The sequence below is a fragment of the Hipposideros armiger genome, unplaced genomic scaffold (genome assembly GCF_001890085.2).
Source record: "Hipposideros armiger isolate ML-2016 unplaced genomic scaffold, ASM189008v1 scaffold_1170, whole genome shotgun sequence".
Classification (NCBI taxonomy): Eukaryota; Metazoa; Chordata; class Mammalia; order Chiroptera; family Hipposideridae; genus Hipposideros; species Hipposideros armiger.
The window spans coordinates 141,599-159,094 of record NW_017732520.1 but is presented as its reverse complement, the minus strand read 5'-3'; the positions used below and the strand labels follow the sequence as shown (position 1 = coordinate 159,094).

The following is a 17,496-nucleotide window of genomic DNA, read 5'->3' as shown; positions in this document are numbered from 1 at the left end:
ATAATTCCTTGTTCATAGAAGGACCTGTCTTTATTTGCAAAAAACTGAACAAGGTGTTGATTTACAGCCTCATCTGAATTGAATGTTATACCATGCAAGGAGTTTTGAAGAGAGTGAAACAAGTGGAAGTCAGACAGCACAAGGTCAGGCAAGTATGGTGGATGTGGCAACACATCCCATCCAAGCTCCAATAATTTTTGATGGGTGATCAAACTTGTGTGTGGTCTTGCATTGTTGCGATGGAACACAACTCCTTTATAATTAACAAGTTCTGGACGTTTCTGGATGAGAGATTCATTCAAACTGTCCAATTGTTGACAGTACACATTTGAATTGATTGTTTGGTTACTTCATAGGAATTCAAAAAACACGACACCTTTAAAATCCCACCACACTGAGAGCATAACCTTCCTCTGATGAATGTCTGCTTTCGATGTTGTTTGAGGCGAATCATCACGTTGGGACCAAGGCCGTTTGTGCACCACATTGTTGTGAACAATCCACTTCTTATCACCAGTTATCAATTGCTTAAAAAAAATCATTTTCCTCGCATTTAATGAGCATATTGCAGATGCTTATATATGCCATCAAATAAACTTCTTTGAGTTCATGCGGAACCCAAATATCGAGCTTGCTTACGTATCACAGCTTCTTCAGGTGGTCGTGAACACTTGAATGATGGATGTTCAATGTTTCTGCAATCTCTCGTGTCATATAACGTGGGCTTGACTCAATTAATGCCTTTATTTTGTGGTCATCAACCTCGGTGGGCCTCACTGACCAAGGAGCATCGTTGAGATCAAAATCACCAGCACGGAATTTCATGAACCATCCTTGGCACTGACGTTCTTGTAGAGCATTGTCACCATAAAGTTTATGCAACTTTTCACAAGCTTGATGCACGTTCTTCCCTTTATGGAAGTAAAACAGTGAAATATGGCAAAAATGCACAGTTTGGTCTTCCATCTCCAACTTGTAAAATCTCCAAAACTCAATCAAATCGCTCAACTTTTTTTCAGAATGAAGACAGAACTGTCAGCTGTCAAATGACATAGCAATAACATAGATGCGAATCACTCTAGTACTTCCAAAAATGAACTAGTGCCATCTGTCACAAACATGCATCATGACTTTTCCGACAACCAAATAGATCATAGAAAAATGGGAATACTGCAAGAACTTAGTCAATGGGGAATTGAAACCAAACTGACAACTAGTTTAAATACATTCAGCTGTCAAACCTAAGCCAAACTATCAGCCAATTATTTTATCTTTGAGAAATTGCCTTACGGTCAATTTTCTGTACAGCGAAAATGCTTATAGCCAAGACATTTATGGCAAAAATGCTTGTGGCAAAAAGACCCTGAACTTCTCCTCCATCCATTCACTGCTGAGCTTGCACATTGTTTCATCTGTCATTCCACAAGACACTCATGCTCTTGACTTCCTTGGCATTTTTTCCTGTCATTATTTTCACCTTAACAAATCCCTGTGCAGTAAAAGTCATCAGCTTTAGAGCCATTTAAATCTGGGTTTAAATTCTGTATTATCACTTAACAGTTCCACGAATTTGAGGACCGCTAAAAAGAAATGAAACAACATTTTCTCAGAAGTAGCATTTACTCAGAAGGTGTTATACAAGAAATATAAAGAAAGTCAAAGTGGCGCAAAGTGAAGCTAGAGGGATGACTCAGCGTCTGTGTCAGCTTCCTCACCTCTAAAATAATCCTAATAATGCCGGGGTGTTTTGAGGATGAAATGAGGTAACTCACTGTCCATGCAATAAACACTGAGTGATGGCCACAGTTCAGGCCTTGGGCTATCATTCTCCATGGAGATAAAAAAACACACTTATAAGTGGAAGAGTGTCTGTCTCTAATTGGTCTTTCATTCCATCAAACTACCACTTTTTCTTCATTTCAAAACTTATTAATAGAAAAGTCTACACCCACTACACCCCCACATTCTCCTCACCCCTTAATTTTATATAATCAGACTTCTGTCCTAATCATTCTGAATTGAAACCATTCAAAGAAAAAAAGTCCTTTAACAACTGAATCACTGCTTTTTTCCACCCTTGGTTTCCATGACACAGTACACCCCTTATTATTCTCAAACTTTCAAACCATTCATTTGCCCATCTCCTTTACAATCTCTTCTTTCAATTCCAAACTTTGTCCAAAGTTCTTGTCTTAAAGCTCTTGTATTCACGGATGGATTTCATATACTAACATGGGTTCAAGTCACCATAACAACAATAGCAGCAACCCCAGTAATGATGCCAAAACCTATGTAGCACTTGCCATGTGCCAGACACTCTTTTAAGCACTTCATATAGATTCACTCATTTAATCTTCACAACAACCCTAGACACACGATTATCATCCCTGTGCTATTGATGAAAAAAATTGAGACACAAAAACTTCTGAGCAGATAACTCAAAACACAAGCTTAAACTCTCTTAAGCTCTAAGCCCACATGTCTCTTTGCTTGACAGCAATATCATTAACTCAGATGTACAAGTATTAAATCAAACTCATATTTATAAAGCACCTATCCTTGTCCTTAATATCATCCCCTCTAACAAGTTTCTACTCAACTAATGATTCTTGCTACCTTGAGTTCCCTTAGTCTCTAACTATTTCAGGTAGAGTTTAATGATGACTAATGACTTGCAACAAAAAAATCTGTGCTTTGTCTTTGCAAAAAGAGAATTCAGAGTAGCACATTATTACATGTGATAGAACTCAACTAAACTACCTGATAATTTAAAAGTGGTATTTGGTATTTGACAATTTCATACATTTGAAAAATATATACATATATATGCTATTTACAAGCCTAAGAGGGACTTTCACTTATCAGGTGTTCTATCTTGAAAAGAGTGATGTATTGCATTGTTGTTCAAATGAGGATTAAAAGGAATTTACCAGTTTCTTTATGCTTAGCAAGTGTTGTCCAAATAAAATTTTTGAAAGTGTCAATGGGGGGGACACCTGCTGACCTTAGTTAGAAACATCCTATCACTTATGCTCCACAATTTTCCAATTTTTTTCAGAGAATACATAAATAACTCAAATGGTTTATTTAGAGCCAGCTAGCCAACTCAAAGGAAAAATGCCCACACCAGCCTCTTTTCTTATTGCCAACTAAGTGGATTGCAATTCAGGAAAACTTTCCAGAAAAAAAAAAAGATTAAATATATAGCTAGAAAGAAGACACCATAGTCCAGGACTAACCTTGAGCTATATCATAATAAAGTGACTGCACTTAAGAAAAAGAATACTTTGGGCAGCCAGGTAAAAACATTAAGTCATTTAAAAGTGAGAAAAAAATCAAGCTAGTCCTGGGTTTCTCCACTAAAACATTCAGTACAAGACAAGGAAATGCCTACAAAGTCTTTAAAGCAGCGGTTCTTAACCTGTGGGTCGCGACCCCTTTGGGGATCGAATGACCTTTTCACAGGGGTCGCCTAAGACCATCGGAAATCAGAAAGATATTTACATTATGATTCATAACAGTAGAAAAGTTACAGCTATAGAGTAGCAACGAAAATAATTTTATGGTTGGGGGTCACCACAACATGAGGAACTGTATTAAGGGGTCGCAGCATTAGGAAAGTTGAGAACTGCTGCTTTAAAGAAAGAAAATAAAACCTCAATATGATACAACAAACCAAACTGTTTCTTCAAGTGTCCGAATATCAAACAACAACATTAAAATGTTCAGGGAATAAACCATTTTTAAAGAAACTCAACTAAAAGATAAATAGAAAAACTATAACAAAAGGACTTGCAGTGAACATTGAATCCGTGTGACTGTATGAAAAAGATGAAAACAACCTTAGAAAGAATAGTTATAGCACTAATATAAATATTATAAACCTTGTCAATGTAGAATTAATTTATTTATTGGTGAGAAAATAATTTATTTGCTGGCGAGGAAATAAGTAACACTAACATTTACTCATATGCCAGGCATTATACTGAGTACTTTACATTAATTACCTCACAAAAGTCTTCATAAACCCATTATTTATTTTATAGATAATGAAACTGAGAGTTTAAGTAATTTGTCCAGGGTATCTCAGTCTATAAGTGGCACAGCCAGATTGAAATTCACATATCCTGATCCCAGGGCCCACAGACTCAACTATTAGAAAATTTTGTACAGTTAAAGCTATAAAAGCAAACACTGTATAATTTGCTCTAATTGAGAGATAGAGGGAAGGGAAAAGACATAAGGAAGTAAAAATATACTAATTTCATCAAAAATTGTGCACAATGTGTTAACACATGTGAAGGGAGAAAAAATGAGTATCTGAAATATACATTCATACTCATGAAAAACTGGAAATTTTTCCATAACAACACATTAGGAGTCTCAGCTAGTTGTCTTTAACCCCTGTACAGAATGACATAATTTGGAAGTAGCATAATTGATTTAATTAGTATCTGATGATAGGCATCGTATTGTTAGGATCAACTCAATTAAGCTGTAGCAAGAATCCCAAAATGTCATAGACTGAAAATAGAAAAAGTTCAATTCTCGATCATGTTTGAGGTGTGTTACAGGCAGGAAGGGTCTCTGCTCGACACAGTTAACTCAGGGACCTCTGCTGATGCAGCAGCCACCATCTCAAACATTACAAGTCATAGTGCCTGAGAGACTGTTCTGAAAAAAGTCTCAACAGCAATTAAATGTTTGGTCCAGAAATGGCAAACGTCCCCCACTTACAATGCCTCCGCAGAAACTAGTTATATGAACCCAACTACTAAAGGACCAATAAATACACGCACTACCCCAGGATCACCAGAAGGTGGAGAACTGAAAATATTTGGCAAACAGCACTAATGATTGCCACACAAGCATTTGGTTCGTTGCCACATTTGCTTATTACAAATAATGTCACAATGAATGTTCTGTGTAAAAAAATCTTTGTGTACATGTACAGGTACATCTACATTATAAGTCCTTAGAGTGGAACTACTGGTCAAAAAATATGTCTGCTTGAATTTTGATCAATATTACTAAATTTATCCCCAACAAGGTCTTTCTTTTTTTAATTTACATTTCTTTAATAATTGTTATACTTGAGGCCCTTTTTATATGTTTATATGTCAAATTCATTTTTACCTTTATTTAAATCTCATTCACCTGTAATGAGTTTTGGCAGAATAAGTAAGGTAATACACAGTTTCCTTTGCTTTCCCAAAACAAAGGAGAGTTAGTTATTCTAACACAAGTTACTGAGCTATTTGTCCCCCAGTTTTGGGGGAATATCATATACAAATTGCACATTTGCATTTGAGTTTATTTCCTAAATTACCATTGTGTGGCATTGATCTATGCCCTCCAATGCCAAGGTCACACCATTTTAATTACTAAAGTTTTATAATACATTTGGTTACCTGTTGGAGTTGGGCCATATTAATTATCCTCTTTTAAAAAAAATTCTTCTAATTATTCATGCATGTTAATTAATTTTCTCAAAATTTTATACCAGCTTATCTAGTTCCAGAAAATACTATTTTTATTTTTATTAAGGGTTCATAGATATAAATCAATTTTAATTTTTTTAACTAGTCATTTTATCAAAAAAAGATGATATACATTTTCATATGTTCAACCCCTCTTTTGTACCTCTCAACTGAGCTTCATAGTTTCCTTTTGTCCTGTAAACTTTCTTTGACTTTACTCCTATGTAATCTCTTTTTGTTGTTACTATTGTTGCTTTTGCAAATGGGCTCTTTCTTTCACCACATATTACTATTTACAATTGAAATAAGTGGCTTCAATATTTCAACTGGGTGAATTTTGCATCAAGGTTTTTGTGAAGCACATAAGCTCTTTGATTTGTGTCCATTTAATCAGAAAATTGGTTTGACTTTACAAGTTCTCTGACTAAAAGACAGCAGCATTATCACAGCATACAAAGCACAGATGCAGCCAAAATGCAGAAGGGCCTAGTTTCTACTTTGTTCTCCAGAAACAATACTGGACAAATAGATCTTTCTAGAAGAACAGGTGACTGGAAGTTTTCATGCATGGAGAAAAAGCTAAAAGGATCAGGTATAAACAGAATGTCAGTGATCCAGACAGATTTTAACTTCAGCCTGATTCTCTTTAATATGTTTCATAGTCTTTGCTTTGTAAATCATGTTGAATTTCAAGTTCTACCTTATTTGGAATTCTGCTCTCCAAGAATACTTATTTTTAGTGATAATTAATTTCACTGTTGCTGCAGTATTTGGACCTAGAATCTCTGATGCTTTGTAACTTTTATTCAGAGTAAGACACGCAATCACAGACTTTTAGAGCTAAAAAAACACATTCATCTTTTAGAGCATTTTTCTCAATCCATGGGAAATTACATAGGGGAGTTTTTTAAAAAACAACATTGTCACTTCTGTTTCCTTGTGACCTTAACTCCCTGTCCCCAAACGATAGTCACTGTTTAGTGAGATGCTGCGCGTCATTACGCAGATGTTGGCATGGAAAAAGCAGGGAAGGGGGTGGGCAGTTTTTTCAACCACTTCTCCTGGGATTATCTAGCAAAAGAAAAAGTAAGACCTGCAAGCCAAGTGATTTTCTCAGCATCATAGTACTTACTGGCAGAGCTGGGTCTCTTGACTCCTGACCCCTTCAACTACATCACACTCATATCCAATAATTTTAGAAAAGGTCAGCTAACCAGAATCACAGCTACCTGTAAGACTTTTCTGCTACCTCTTGCTTCTCACGAACACATACCATGAATAAAATTAACCTCTGCCTATTCTGTGTTCATAAAGTTAGTATAGCTAGTAAGTGCTACTGTAAAACTGGTTTTATGCATGGCTGTTATTCCCCTAGCTAGATGATGAGATCCATGACAGAAGGGTACAAAACGTTCTTTTTTAATTTTTTATTATTTTTTTGTCTCTTTTTGCTAACACAGTTCCTTCCACATACTTATTTTCATCAAATATGCCTGGAATTAAACTCAACCCATTATATGGCTATACTCAACTATCATATTAAGGTTTGAGTACAGGTAAGTCAAATATATCACAGGCTAAAGTTCAGTTGAAATTCAATTTTTAAAGGAGATCTCTCTGCAGGCTATTCTAATTAATTCATGACATTTTTCAAAGTATACTAGCCCACATGGAATCATTTCCATTAATGACCTAGACTGCTCTCTTCCTTTTATAAAACCATTAACCCTAATCATTTTTACTTCTTTACTCATATCATTTATAAAGAACCAATTTACATTATGTTGAACTTCCAAATCATCTTAATTCCATCAATACTTTTTGCAATGCACAATCTAAACATAATCTCGCTCTTCTCTTTTCATATTTAGCATGATTATTGATTACAGTAATTATAGTACATTATCATAAATGTACATAGATATGTAAATACCTATGTACACATGAAGGTATGTAAAAGTGGGAAGAAACAATGCACAGTGAACCACTGCAGAGGTTATCTCTGAGGAGAGCAGTCAAATCAAGCAAAGGGAATCAAAGAAGGCTTTAATGTTGTGTGCCCTGTGTATGTTCATGGACAGAACCTTTCAGAATGGGATCAGAAAAGAAAGACAAGCAGCCAGGAGGAGGGACAGAGAAAAACAGCAGCTGTAGCTCCTGCCATAGCTTCTGCCATTGCTCAGGAGGCTGAGTTGCACATCCAGCTCTCGGCTCTCTCTCTGAGTGGGCAGACACGAGTGGCTTTACGTTACTAGCAATTAAAAGGCCTGCCCATGTCTGCTAGTCCAGTTCTAGCTGATGGTTGTAGTTGACAGTACACTTATCTTAAAGGGAATGGCACCTCTCTTCGCCCCCTACATCCTTATTGTCACCTTATGTCTCTAACCACATAACTTCCTACTGTCGGAGTTAACAGAAGATGGAAAACTTAAATTAAAAATGTCTCCCTATTTCCCCAACTTCATATTCTTGTTAACAGTGTGAAGGCAGAAAACCTATATTATACATACCTTGTTCAAAGATACTAGGACCAGTTTGTGAATATCATTCCTGAAACACAATTTTGTAACCATGGTTAGCTTATGTTGATATTCGGTATCTTCCCTGGATTTTTCTGGCATACCTAAATGCAAAAAATAAATGCAAGTAAATAAATAAATAAATAAATAAATAAATAAATAAATAAATACTTTCCTCATAAAGATTTAAGCTGAACAAGTTGTGATTTGTTAGGAATGACCATAATTAACCCAACAATACACATGTACATTTTTCTAATATACGGTTCCTTACTAAAGAAATAACCCCTAGCTTTAAGGAACTTACAAAAATAGTTCATCAGTGAATATAAAATAAATACAGTGAGTGTAGGCGTTTATTGAATTTAAAGTAGCAAGAAGTTATTACGGTGGAGGAATTTTCTGCAGCAAACAATCTCTTTTTTATATGAGTAGGCTGTACTCATACAAGGAGCTAGAAGATATTTATGAAACAAAGGACAACTTGAGAAAAGCTCAAAGTTATTTGGACGACAACATAAGAAGGTCAGATACAAAATGTAGGCATAAAAGAGCAGCTGGATTCATAGTGAAAAGAAAAAAGATGTGTTTCAACATTATGATAGGAAAGAGCATGTGTTTTGTTAGAAGTCCTCTAAGGCTGCATAACAGTATTAAGCTATTTAAAGGAAATATATTCCTTATTAAGCTATTGTACAGTGTAGCTGAACAATCCTAAAAACATTGAAAAAACACTGGAAATTTTAAAAATTGGTTATACACTAGAATATTATGTAAAATTATGAATGAATGATGTTTCTAAAACCTAAGACTGTAGAAATAATTATTAATAAACAATTATTTATAATCACTCACTTGAATAATTTGTATTAACACAAACTATAAATTGGGTGCATACAGCTTTTCATTTATTTAACAAAAATATGAATGTCAACTACATGTCAGAGATTTTGCTACATGCTGGAATACCACGGGGAATAAGACAGGCTAGGGCCAGCCAAGTGGCTAAGTTGGTTAAGAAAGTGAGCTCTGAGCAACAGGGTCACCGGTTCGATTCCCACATGGGCCAGTGAGCTGCGCCTGAGCTGAGCTGCAGCTGAGCTAGTGAGAGGACATGCTCTTAGGTGCAAGGTTGCTAGTTCGACACCAGTATGAGATGATGGGCTTCACCCCCCACAACTAAGATTGAGCACAGCTCCTTGAGCCTAGCAGCCACCACAAGCTGCCAATGGGTGACTGGATGACTCAGTGTGCAACAAAGTTGCTAGTTCGACTCCCCCATGGGATGGTGGACTACGCCCCCCCCCCCCCNGACTGGACTTGGAGCTGAGCTTACGCCCTCCACAACTAAGATTGAAGGACAACAACTTGACTTGGAGCTGATGGGTCCTGGAAAAACACAAAGTTCCCTTCCCCAATTCCCCAATAAAAATCTTTAAAAAAATTTTTTTAAAAATTAGACAGGCTAGATTCCCAGAGTTCTGGAATTTTCAGTCCTAGTTTTAAAATGTATTCAAACAGGTTCTGACATTCACTACAGCTATATGACCTTAGACAAGTCACTTAAACTCTCTGTGTCTCATTTTCAGTGACCAAAACCATACTAACTTCTGAGGCTGCCCATTACATCACAAGCAGATGTGACTGCTGAAAGCAGGCCTGTTGAGTGGTAAAAACTTCATGCCAGATGTAATGAGTCTTATTAAGACTTAAAGTAAGACCAAATGAACATTCCTATAAACTTCATTTCTGGTCATATCACCTGAGGTTCTATTATCCAGAATGGACATAATATCCTTTCCACATAATAGTCCTTTAAATTGTATGAACTGCAAACTTATTGAGGACAGAATCCATAACTTAATCATCTCCAGGTCTCCACAGGTTCCAAGCATACTACTTTAAATATAACAGTTGCACAAACGTGTATTTCAAAGTGCCTACTCTGGAGTCAGGTTACATAGGTTGAAAATCTGGTTCCATTATATAAGCTGTGACCTTAAAATCTCTACATTATGACTCAGTTTCATCATCTGTAAAATAGCAATGACAACAAAAAGTAGTACCTACCTTATGGGTGCTGCAAAAATTTAAAAAGTTAATATACATATAGCACTTCAAATACCTGACACATTTTAAGTCCTCCATATTGTTAGGTATTATTGTTATTAACTATAAATGAGTGGATTTTAAAACAGTTTTTGTATCCTCTTGAGTCATCTCTTCTTCAGATTAAATAATTTCAGACCCTGTTATTGTTCTTATGAATGTGGTTTTATACTCCCAATCTCTTCCCTCTGTACACTTTCCTATTTGCCTAAGTCCCTCTAAAACTGACACTTTTAGTCAACACAGCAAAGGCTAACTGATATTTTATTAAAATAACTGGGCCTTTATTATTATTTTATTACAGCAACTGGCTCAATCATTTCAACTTATTGGTCTAAAAAACGGTGGAAGTGAACAGTACTAGATTGGAAGAAACTTAAGAGTCATAAAAGCACCTCAACATGTTCAAATCAGAACTTCATTCAACCTCAAAATGACTGGGGTACTGATACCACAGTTGCTAAGTGATACATAGAATGGTATGGTAAGTTATAGCATGGTACAGTATTGTATGGTGTGGTGTGGTGTGAATATAATCTGATAGGTTAAAGTAGATAGTTAAGTCTTCACCTAATAATGTATTTATATGTTGATATACATATAAAATATGTCTATTTACACCTAAAGCATAATCATAAAGTTATAAAATTATTTTCAAGGGCACCATTTAATATATCTAAATATCATTGTAAAAAATATTTATTATTTAAATACACCATTTAATACATCTTAATAATTGACTATCAATGTTACTTCAGGGTCATTCTAAGAACAATAAGAGAAAAGAAAAATTATATTCAAAACTTGTTTCTGAACTAAAAGAGTGTGATTTTATCAACTAGTAGATTTGGTTCTAAATACCTTTTGGTTAAATTTAAAATCAAACCCATCTTCAAAAACATAAGACTGACACTTTGAAGAATAATCAAAAGGGTTTGTTTTGTTTTGATTTTTACAACCCACAAGCAAAATTCAAAGAGAAAAACCTCACAATAATATTTTTGAGCAAAATTATCTCTGTTAAATTATATCCCAAAAGTTGATGGACAACTATGAATGGGACACTATGACTCAATCCAAAACACATAATAGCTATTTTTGATCAAGGTACCAGAGGATTTTTTTAAAAAATGACTAAATAAAGCCCTCTCCTAGAAAATATTAATACTGTATTACTAAGAATAATCTTATACTCAGAAACATAAAATACCTATGTGACAACAGATAATGGTAGCTTTAGGAGGATTTCATTAAAAAAAACCAAGGGACTCAAAAGAATTAGAAATTTTACAGAACCAAAAGCAGTAGCATCCCTGATATTAGTAGACAGAAAGTCATGTCAAATATATCTCCTATGCTTCTCTGAGATCCATCCTCTCCGCCACTGCCCAGCCCCCACCATGTCTCACCTGACTATCATGACCTCCAGCCCAATAGCCCCATGACTAGGCACTCCCCCTGCCACTCATCTTCTACGCCACACAGTACTACTGTTTTAAATTGCAGATTTGGTCACAACAGTACAATTTTTAAACACTTTTAATAAGTTTGAATTGACTTCCATTAAAAAAAGCACAAATTGTTCAGCGTTGCACTCAAAGTCTTTCACTTTCAGGCTCCAGGCCCTGCTCTCCTGTACTGCACGCTTCACTCACCCCAGACAGGCCATGTGCACTTTCTCGTTCTGCTTGAAATGTCCTTCCTGACGTTTCTATCAGGTCAGCCTTGCTCACCCTTCAACCTCAACGTGACAATCTCTGACCTACTCCTTTGGATAAATGATTTATGCCTCCATCAATACTATCATAGCCTTTTATACAAATATCTGTAATAGCTGCTTTCGTACTGTCTGTTAATTATTTACATATCTGTCTACCTCTGAAGTCCTAAAATAGTACACTCATGCTTTTTTTTTTCCCATTTATCTTCATACTTTCACAGCCATCACAATGTTTAGAACATAAGAGGCACTTAATATGTGGTGAATGAATGGAGGAGCAGGTGTTTTAAATGGGCTTTGAAGGACAAATAAGGTCACACCATATGTAAGCAGGAGGTAAAGGAGGAGGAGGATGAAAGCTATTAAGGTTAATGAGTAAAAGCCACAGGGTTATTTTTGAAAAAAAATAAGTCAACAACAGAATAAAAAGGACGAAAAAGAACCAAGAAAAGAGGTATGAAATTTAGTTAGCTGTTATTATAGTCCAGATAGAACAGAACAAAAAATAATTTGGACTCAGTGATGCCAACAGAAATAGAAAAGAATTATTAGAGATTGACAGTCTCCTTGGAAGTAAAATGCCACACTTTACACCATAATTATTTCTTGGGTAAATAAATTATTGATGTCTTATTAACATTTTGTATAAATTAATCTGACCATTCTACATCATCACTTTCCTTTATTTTTGGATTAGTGGAAAGATTTGCATTTATCAGGCAGAAACTGGTCCCTAAATTTTTGCCTAGAAGGTTAATATTTCATGAAACGTTAAATATCTATTTAAATTGTTATCTCTTCCTACAATCAGTTATGTAACTTACCTGGAACTATAAAATGTAAAATAGCTCGAAGTGCCTCCAGCTGCACCGATAATGATGTCTCATGGCTCTTCATAACTGTTATTATTTTGGGGGCCACTGCTGCCATTGTATCCAGGGAGGTGTTACTGGAGACATCAATATTGAAATGCTTATTAAAAATATAACCTGATTTTATCGTACAAGCACAATTTTGAAATAAATGCAGGAAAACAGAAGCAATATATTTTATCAGAAAAGGCTGTATAAAATTTGAATTTGTGATATGATCATATATAATTTTAATTGTTCTTTCATTAAACTTTGATTTCAAGAAGTTGATATTCCACCTGGTCTAATATTATATGTGAGTATTCTACATAAGTTTATGAATCTATATTACCTTCCGTCAAAAAGATGATTTAGCATTTTACAGCCGCTTTCAGCCACTTCAGGAGAATGTATATGCCTCTGCATTAACTCCAACACATTCAGGTATATTCCTTTCGACAATAGGATTTTTCTAAAATAAACTAGAAGTGTTTTTTAATGTTATTTGTAGAAATTAAACCACATTTTCATAATTTGGCAATAAGATACTATTAAGACAGTCCAAATTCATAGAAAAGTATATACAAGTACATACATAATTTGTATTTCATTGACAGCTTAGGATCATTAATGTTTATTTCTTTATAATATATACCATTTCCAATTTTTTTGCATTTATTAACCATTTGTTCAGGCTTTAATTTTTAAAGTTTTATTCACAGAGTAGTAGACTGGTACCAATGTAATCACTATATCCCAGTCCATGTGCAAGGAGTGGTTTTGCATAAAAATGTTCCAAAATAATAATGAAAGTTATATTTCATTCTAATATTTATAACAATGTCACAAAATAACTGTACTTCTATAGAGCTAACACTCGCTAGGTATACTAGACACCAGTGATCTGGGAATAAGTTCCAGGTGTGTGGAGATAGTGACCATTCTCTCAGCATTAGGGATACAGGGGATGTGGGGTGAGGCCAGGGGCTAGAACCAGGCTGGGTTGCCTTCAGCTAAGCTACCTTCTCCATTTACCCCCGTGGGCTGTACAAACATTATCATTTCTATGTATGCCATCATGTGCAAAGGGATGGAAAGCACCGATACAGAGTATAAATAATTATGAGTACATATTTTCACAAAGTAATGCCAAAGCTTAAGAAACACGAAGATATGCTTTATGACTGATTTTACATTATATGCGGAAAAGTAACTGTATCCCAGAAATGATGATTACAGAATAATTTTCCTCTTCGTAATAAACTTTCTTCAGTAAATGCAAATCCAATGTCTTAAAGTTTCCATCTTTGAAACCTCTGAAAATATCAATTCCAACATAATTCAACATTTTGAAAGCAGTAGAAAAATGAAACATACAAAGTTTTAACTTAAGTACTGTTTTTGAAAAACGAGTTAGCAATCTCAAATTGGGACAGGAAGAAAAGATAGGACAAAACTCAGAAACAAGTGGAAGTGATATACACATTCTAAACCACTGCCCAAATCTGAAAAACCCATACCTTTTAAAGACAGCTAGAATATTACACGTTAAAATATATTCAGAAGTTGGTTATTTTGCTTGGTTATGCCAGAAGTTTTCATAACCCCTCCTAAAGTGGCTAAATTCTAACCAAGGAGATACTTTAAAAGATAGAAGTTATTCTAGACCAGCAGTTCTCACACTTTAAGAGTGACTCAGAATCACATGGAAGGTTGTCAAAACACAGACTGGCTAGGTCCCAACTCCAAAATTTATGATTCAGTAGGTCAGTATAGGGCCCTAGAACTAACATTTTTAACAAGTTCCTAGGCAATGTTGCTGATCTGGAGACCACACTTTAAGAACCACTATCCTAGACATTAACCCAATTTGAGACTAGAAAGTTGAGAACAGAAATTTCATCAAACACCAACCAAGCCTAGGAGTAAAACTTACATCACGAGTCACTTCAGAGTTTACAGAACATTTTACATGCTTTATCTCATTTACCAGCTATCTACATAATACGCTTGATCTCATCCACTCTATTTTAATGGTAAATTATCTCCTTAAAAATCCAATAACAATATGCAACTTCCTTCAGGCCTTTATCACAATAGTCACATTTTTTTATGGCTGCCTAAGTCACAATTTCATCTCTTCTGACCCTTAACATAATATCCTCCAAATATTTGCTTCATGTTTTTTTCTTAGCTACCTGACATACCATATATTTTTATTTTGTCTTATTATCTATCTTCCCCACTAGAGTTTAAGCTCAATGAGCCTGGGATTTCTGTTTAACTGATGTAGCCCAAGTATCTAAGGCACTGTGTAGTACATAGCAGGAGCTAAATAAATATTAACTTAATTATTAAGTGAAAAAAAGTGTCACAGAAGATGTTTGAGCCTTTGTCTTAGGACCACCATGGCAGAACCCAACTCTTCTGGCTGTCGATCCAGTCATTTTTTTAGAAAAACCATATCCAGCCCTGCATACCCAATGTTCTCAAGTGTCTTTCAACAAGAAGTTGTCCACAGGGGTTGTTGAACAAGCTGCTCAATTTCTTAATACTGCCCTAAGGCAGAACTCCAAGTACATTATGAATGTATCTGAGGACAGTTTACCTGTCAGGTAGCCAAGAACAAAATGGTAAGGAACCAGGAAGAGAAGAGACCTGATTATGAACAAAGAAATCAGGGTTAACTCCAAATGTAACTAATCCTCAGACACTGTAATAAGCAGCAGTCCAAATCTCACAAAATCATGGCTGTTTTGTCGGTATATCAAAGATGATTTCCAGGTAATTAAAAATTACAACACCAACACAATGTTGTTTGTACGTGGTAAAGGCAGGTCTCCTCTCTGAAGTACCCTACACAAAAGCAAATAAGTCTGGTCCTCCTTTTCAGAAGTGAGGTCGCTATGCAGCCTCTGCACAGTAGAGGATGGGAGATTCAAGATGAGCAATTCCTTTTCTTACCACTCCTTCCCTGATTCATTATCCCCGAGGGCAACCCAGGTCTGTCTGTCATGGCTCCTGACTATCCAATTTTTTTCTTATTAAAGTACCATCTGAGAAGTGGAGTGAGAAATCCTCTGGATGTGACTTAAGTAACAGCATAAAGAAACAGGCATGAGGTGGTTTCTTGATTCCTTTCAGTTCACCCAGGCTCTGTACTAAAAGCTAGTGTTAACACTGGTCTCTATTCAGGCTTTCAGTATTTTTCTCTCTTTTTCTCACTCCAAAAGTATCTTGCAAAAGCTTCTAACTCCCAATGCCCTTATAATGAGTTTTCTCCCAAGACTTCCTGGCAGTATTTCCTGTTCATGAGGGCTGGAATCTGAATAGCCTGATTCTCAATTTTAAACCTCAGGAGTCCTTCCAAAGGTATAACAGACATTTTTCTCTCCTTAATAACACAGAGCTATAAGGCTTATAAAGGACTGTTTTCAAAAAAAAAATTATAATGGACAATTTTATCAGACTTTAAAATGGTGAGTATTTCTCTACCCACTGCAAACATACAGTTTTCCAAAAAAAAAAAAAAAAAAAAATAGGAACAATGTATAAAGAAAAATGGAGGAAAGTGACCATTTGGTGTTTATTGTACTTACCAAAAAAAAAAAATCCCACTGGAATTCCGTCAACTAGAAATTGGTTCATAAAATAGAAAATAGGCATACATTGGAAAACTACACACCCCCAAAAATGACAATGTGAGAAATTACATTTATCAGCACAAACATGTAAAATTTGTTTATAAGAGTATAATATGATCCAATTTCTGCAAAAAAAAATAGAAAATGCATTGTACATGTCATGTGAGTACATACATACATAGAAGTCCAGAAAAAAAACATAAAAAATGTTTATTTTCTTTTTTATCATTTTATACATATATATATCAACACATATATATCATATATATATAAATTTTTATAATGTGTTGTTTTTATAATTTAAACATTGCAAAATGTGTTTCCACTTTTGTTAAAAAATATGAAATATGGTGCGTCACCTACCATTTTGTTCTAACAGAGTCGATAATGCATTGGCAGATGCCTGGAAGACTTTTTTTGATGAAGAATGCATCAGCATGGAAAGCATCACTTCCTTATGAGCTGGGAACCTTTCACAAATTCAACATTAATAGTAATCATTTTAATAGTTAGCTCAAATATTCACTTATCATTATCTAATTTCGCTATTAACAAATAAAAGCATATAAACCACATCTTATACCTCCACTTACAAGAGTGAATTATATTTCAACAATTTTATATTTAAAAGTTGGAACACAATGCAATATATGATATAGAATGTTACACTTGAAACCTATGTAATTTTACTAATCAATGTCAGCCTGATAAATTTAATTTAAAAAAAGTTTCAAGAAGTTGGATTCAAATCCATTAAATACTAATAAATTAGCATTTCTCTGTTTCTTCAAAGTCGATAAGCAGTAGGGGGAAAACGACAACAAATCTATAAAGAAGTGATAAGAGTAAAAATATACTGTAAGAAAAAGAAGATCATAGAAGAAAGTAAAAATAAAAAATTATAAAGAAGCAGCGTGAGTTTTTTAAAATGTAGAGCATAAATATATCTTTTAATAATGTATTTATTTTAAAGATTCCTATGTCTATTAAGGAATCAGTGTGCTATGAACTGAAATTTATAATTACAACATCAATCTACCTTAAGTTAACCTGACCTCTTTTTTTTTAAAGATTTTTATTGGGGAATTGCGGGGATGGGAACAGTGCTGGGGAATTGGGGGAAGGGGAACAGACAAGTTGCTGTCGTTTTGTTCTTCAGTCTAGTTGTGGAGG

General features: G+C 34.9%; 1 protein-coding gene across 4 annotated transcripts in view; it reads right to left on the bottom strand.

The window, feature by feature from the left end:
- Nucleotides 1-17,496, bottom strand: part of LRRK2 (leucine rich repeat kinase 2) — a 127,214-nt gene that overhangs the window by 86,233 nt on the left and 23,485 nt on the right. For all 4 annotated transcript variants that reach the window (XM_019632761.1, XM_019632760.1, XM_019632759.1 and 1 more), the window contains exons 11-14: nt 16,687-16,793; nt 13,032-13,161; nt 12,653-12,777; nt 7,991-8,103 (exon numbers count right to left, since the gene is read on the bottom strand). In XM_019632761.1, the coding sequence (XP_019488306.1) occupies nt 7,991-8,103; nt 12,653-12,777; nt 13,032-13,161; nt 16,687-16,793 (475 nt within the window). The remainder of the gene's footprint in view (nt 1-7,990; nt 8,104-12,652; nt 12,778-13,031; nt 13,162-16,686; nt 16,794-17,496) is intronic.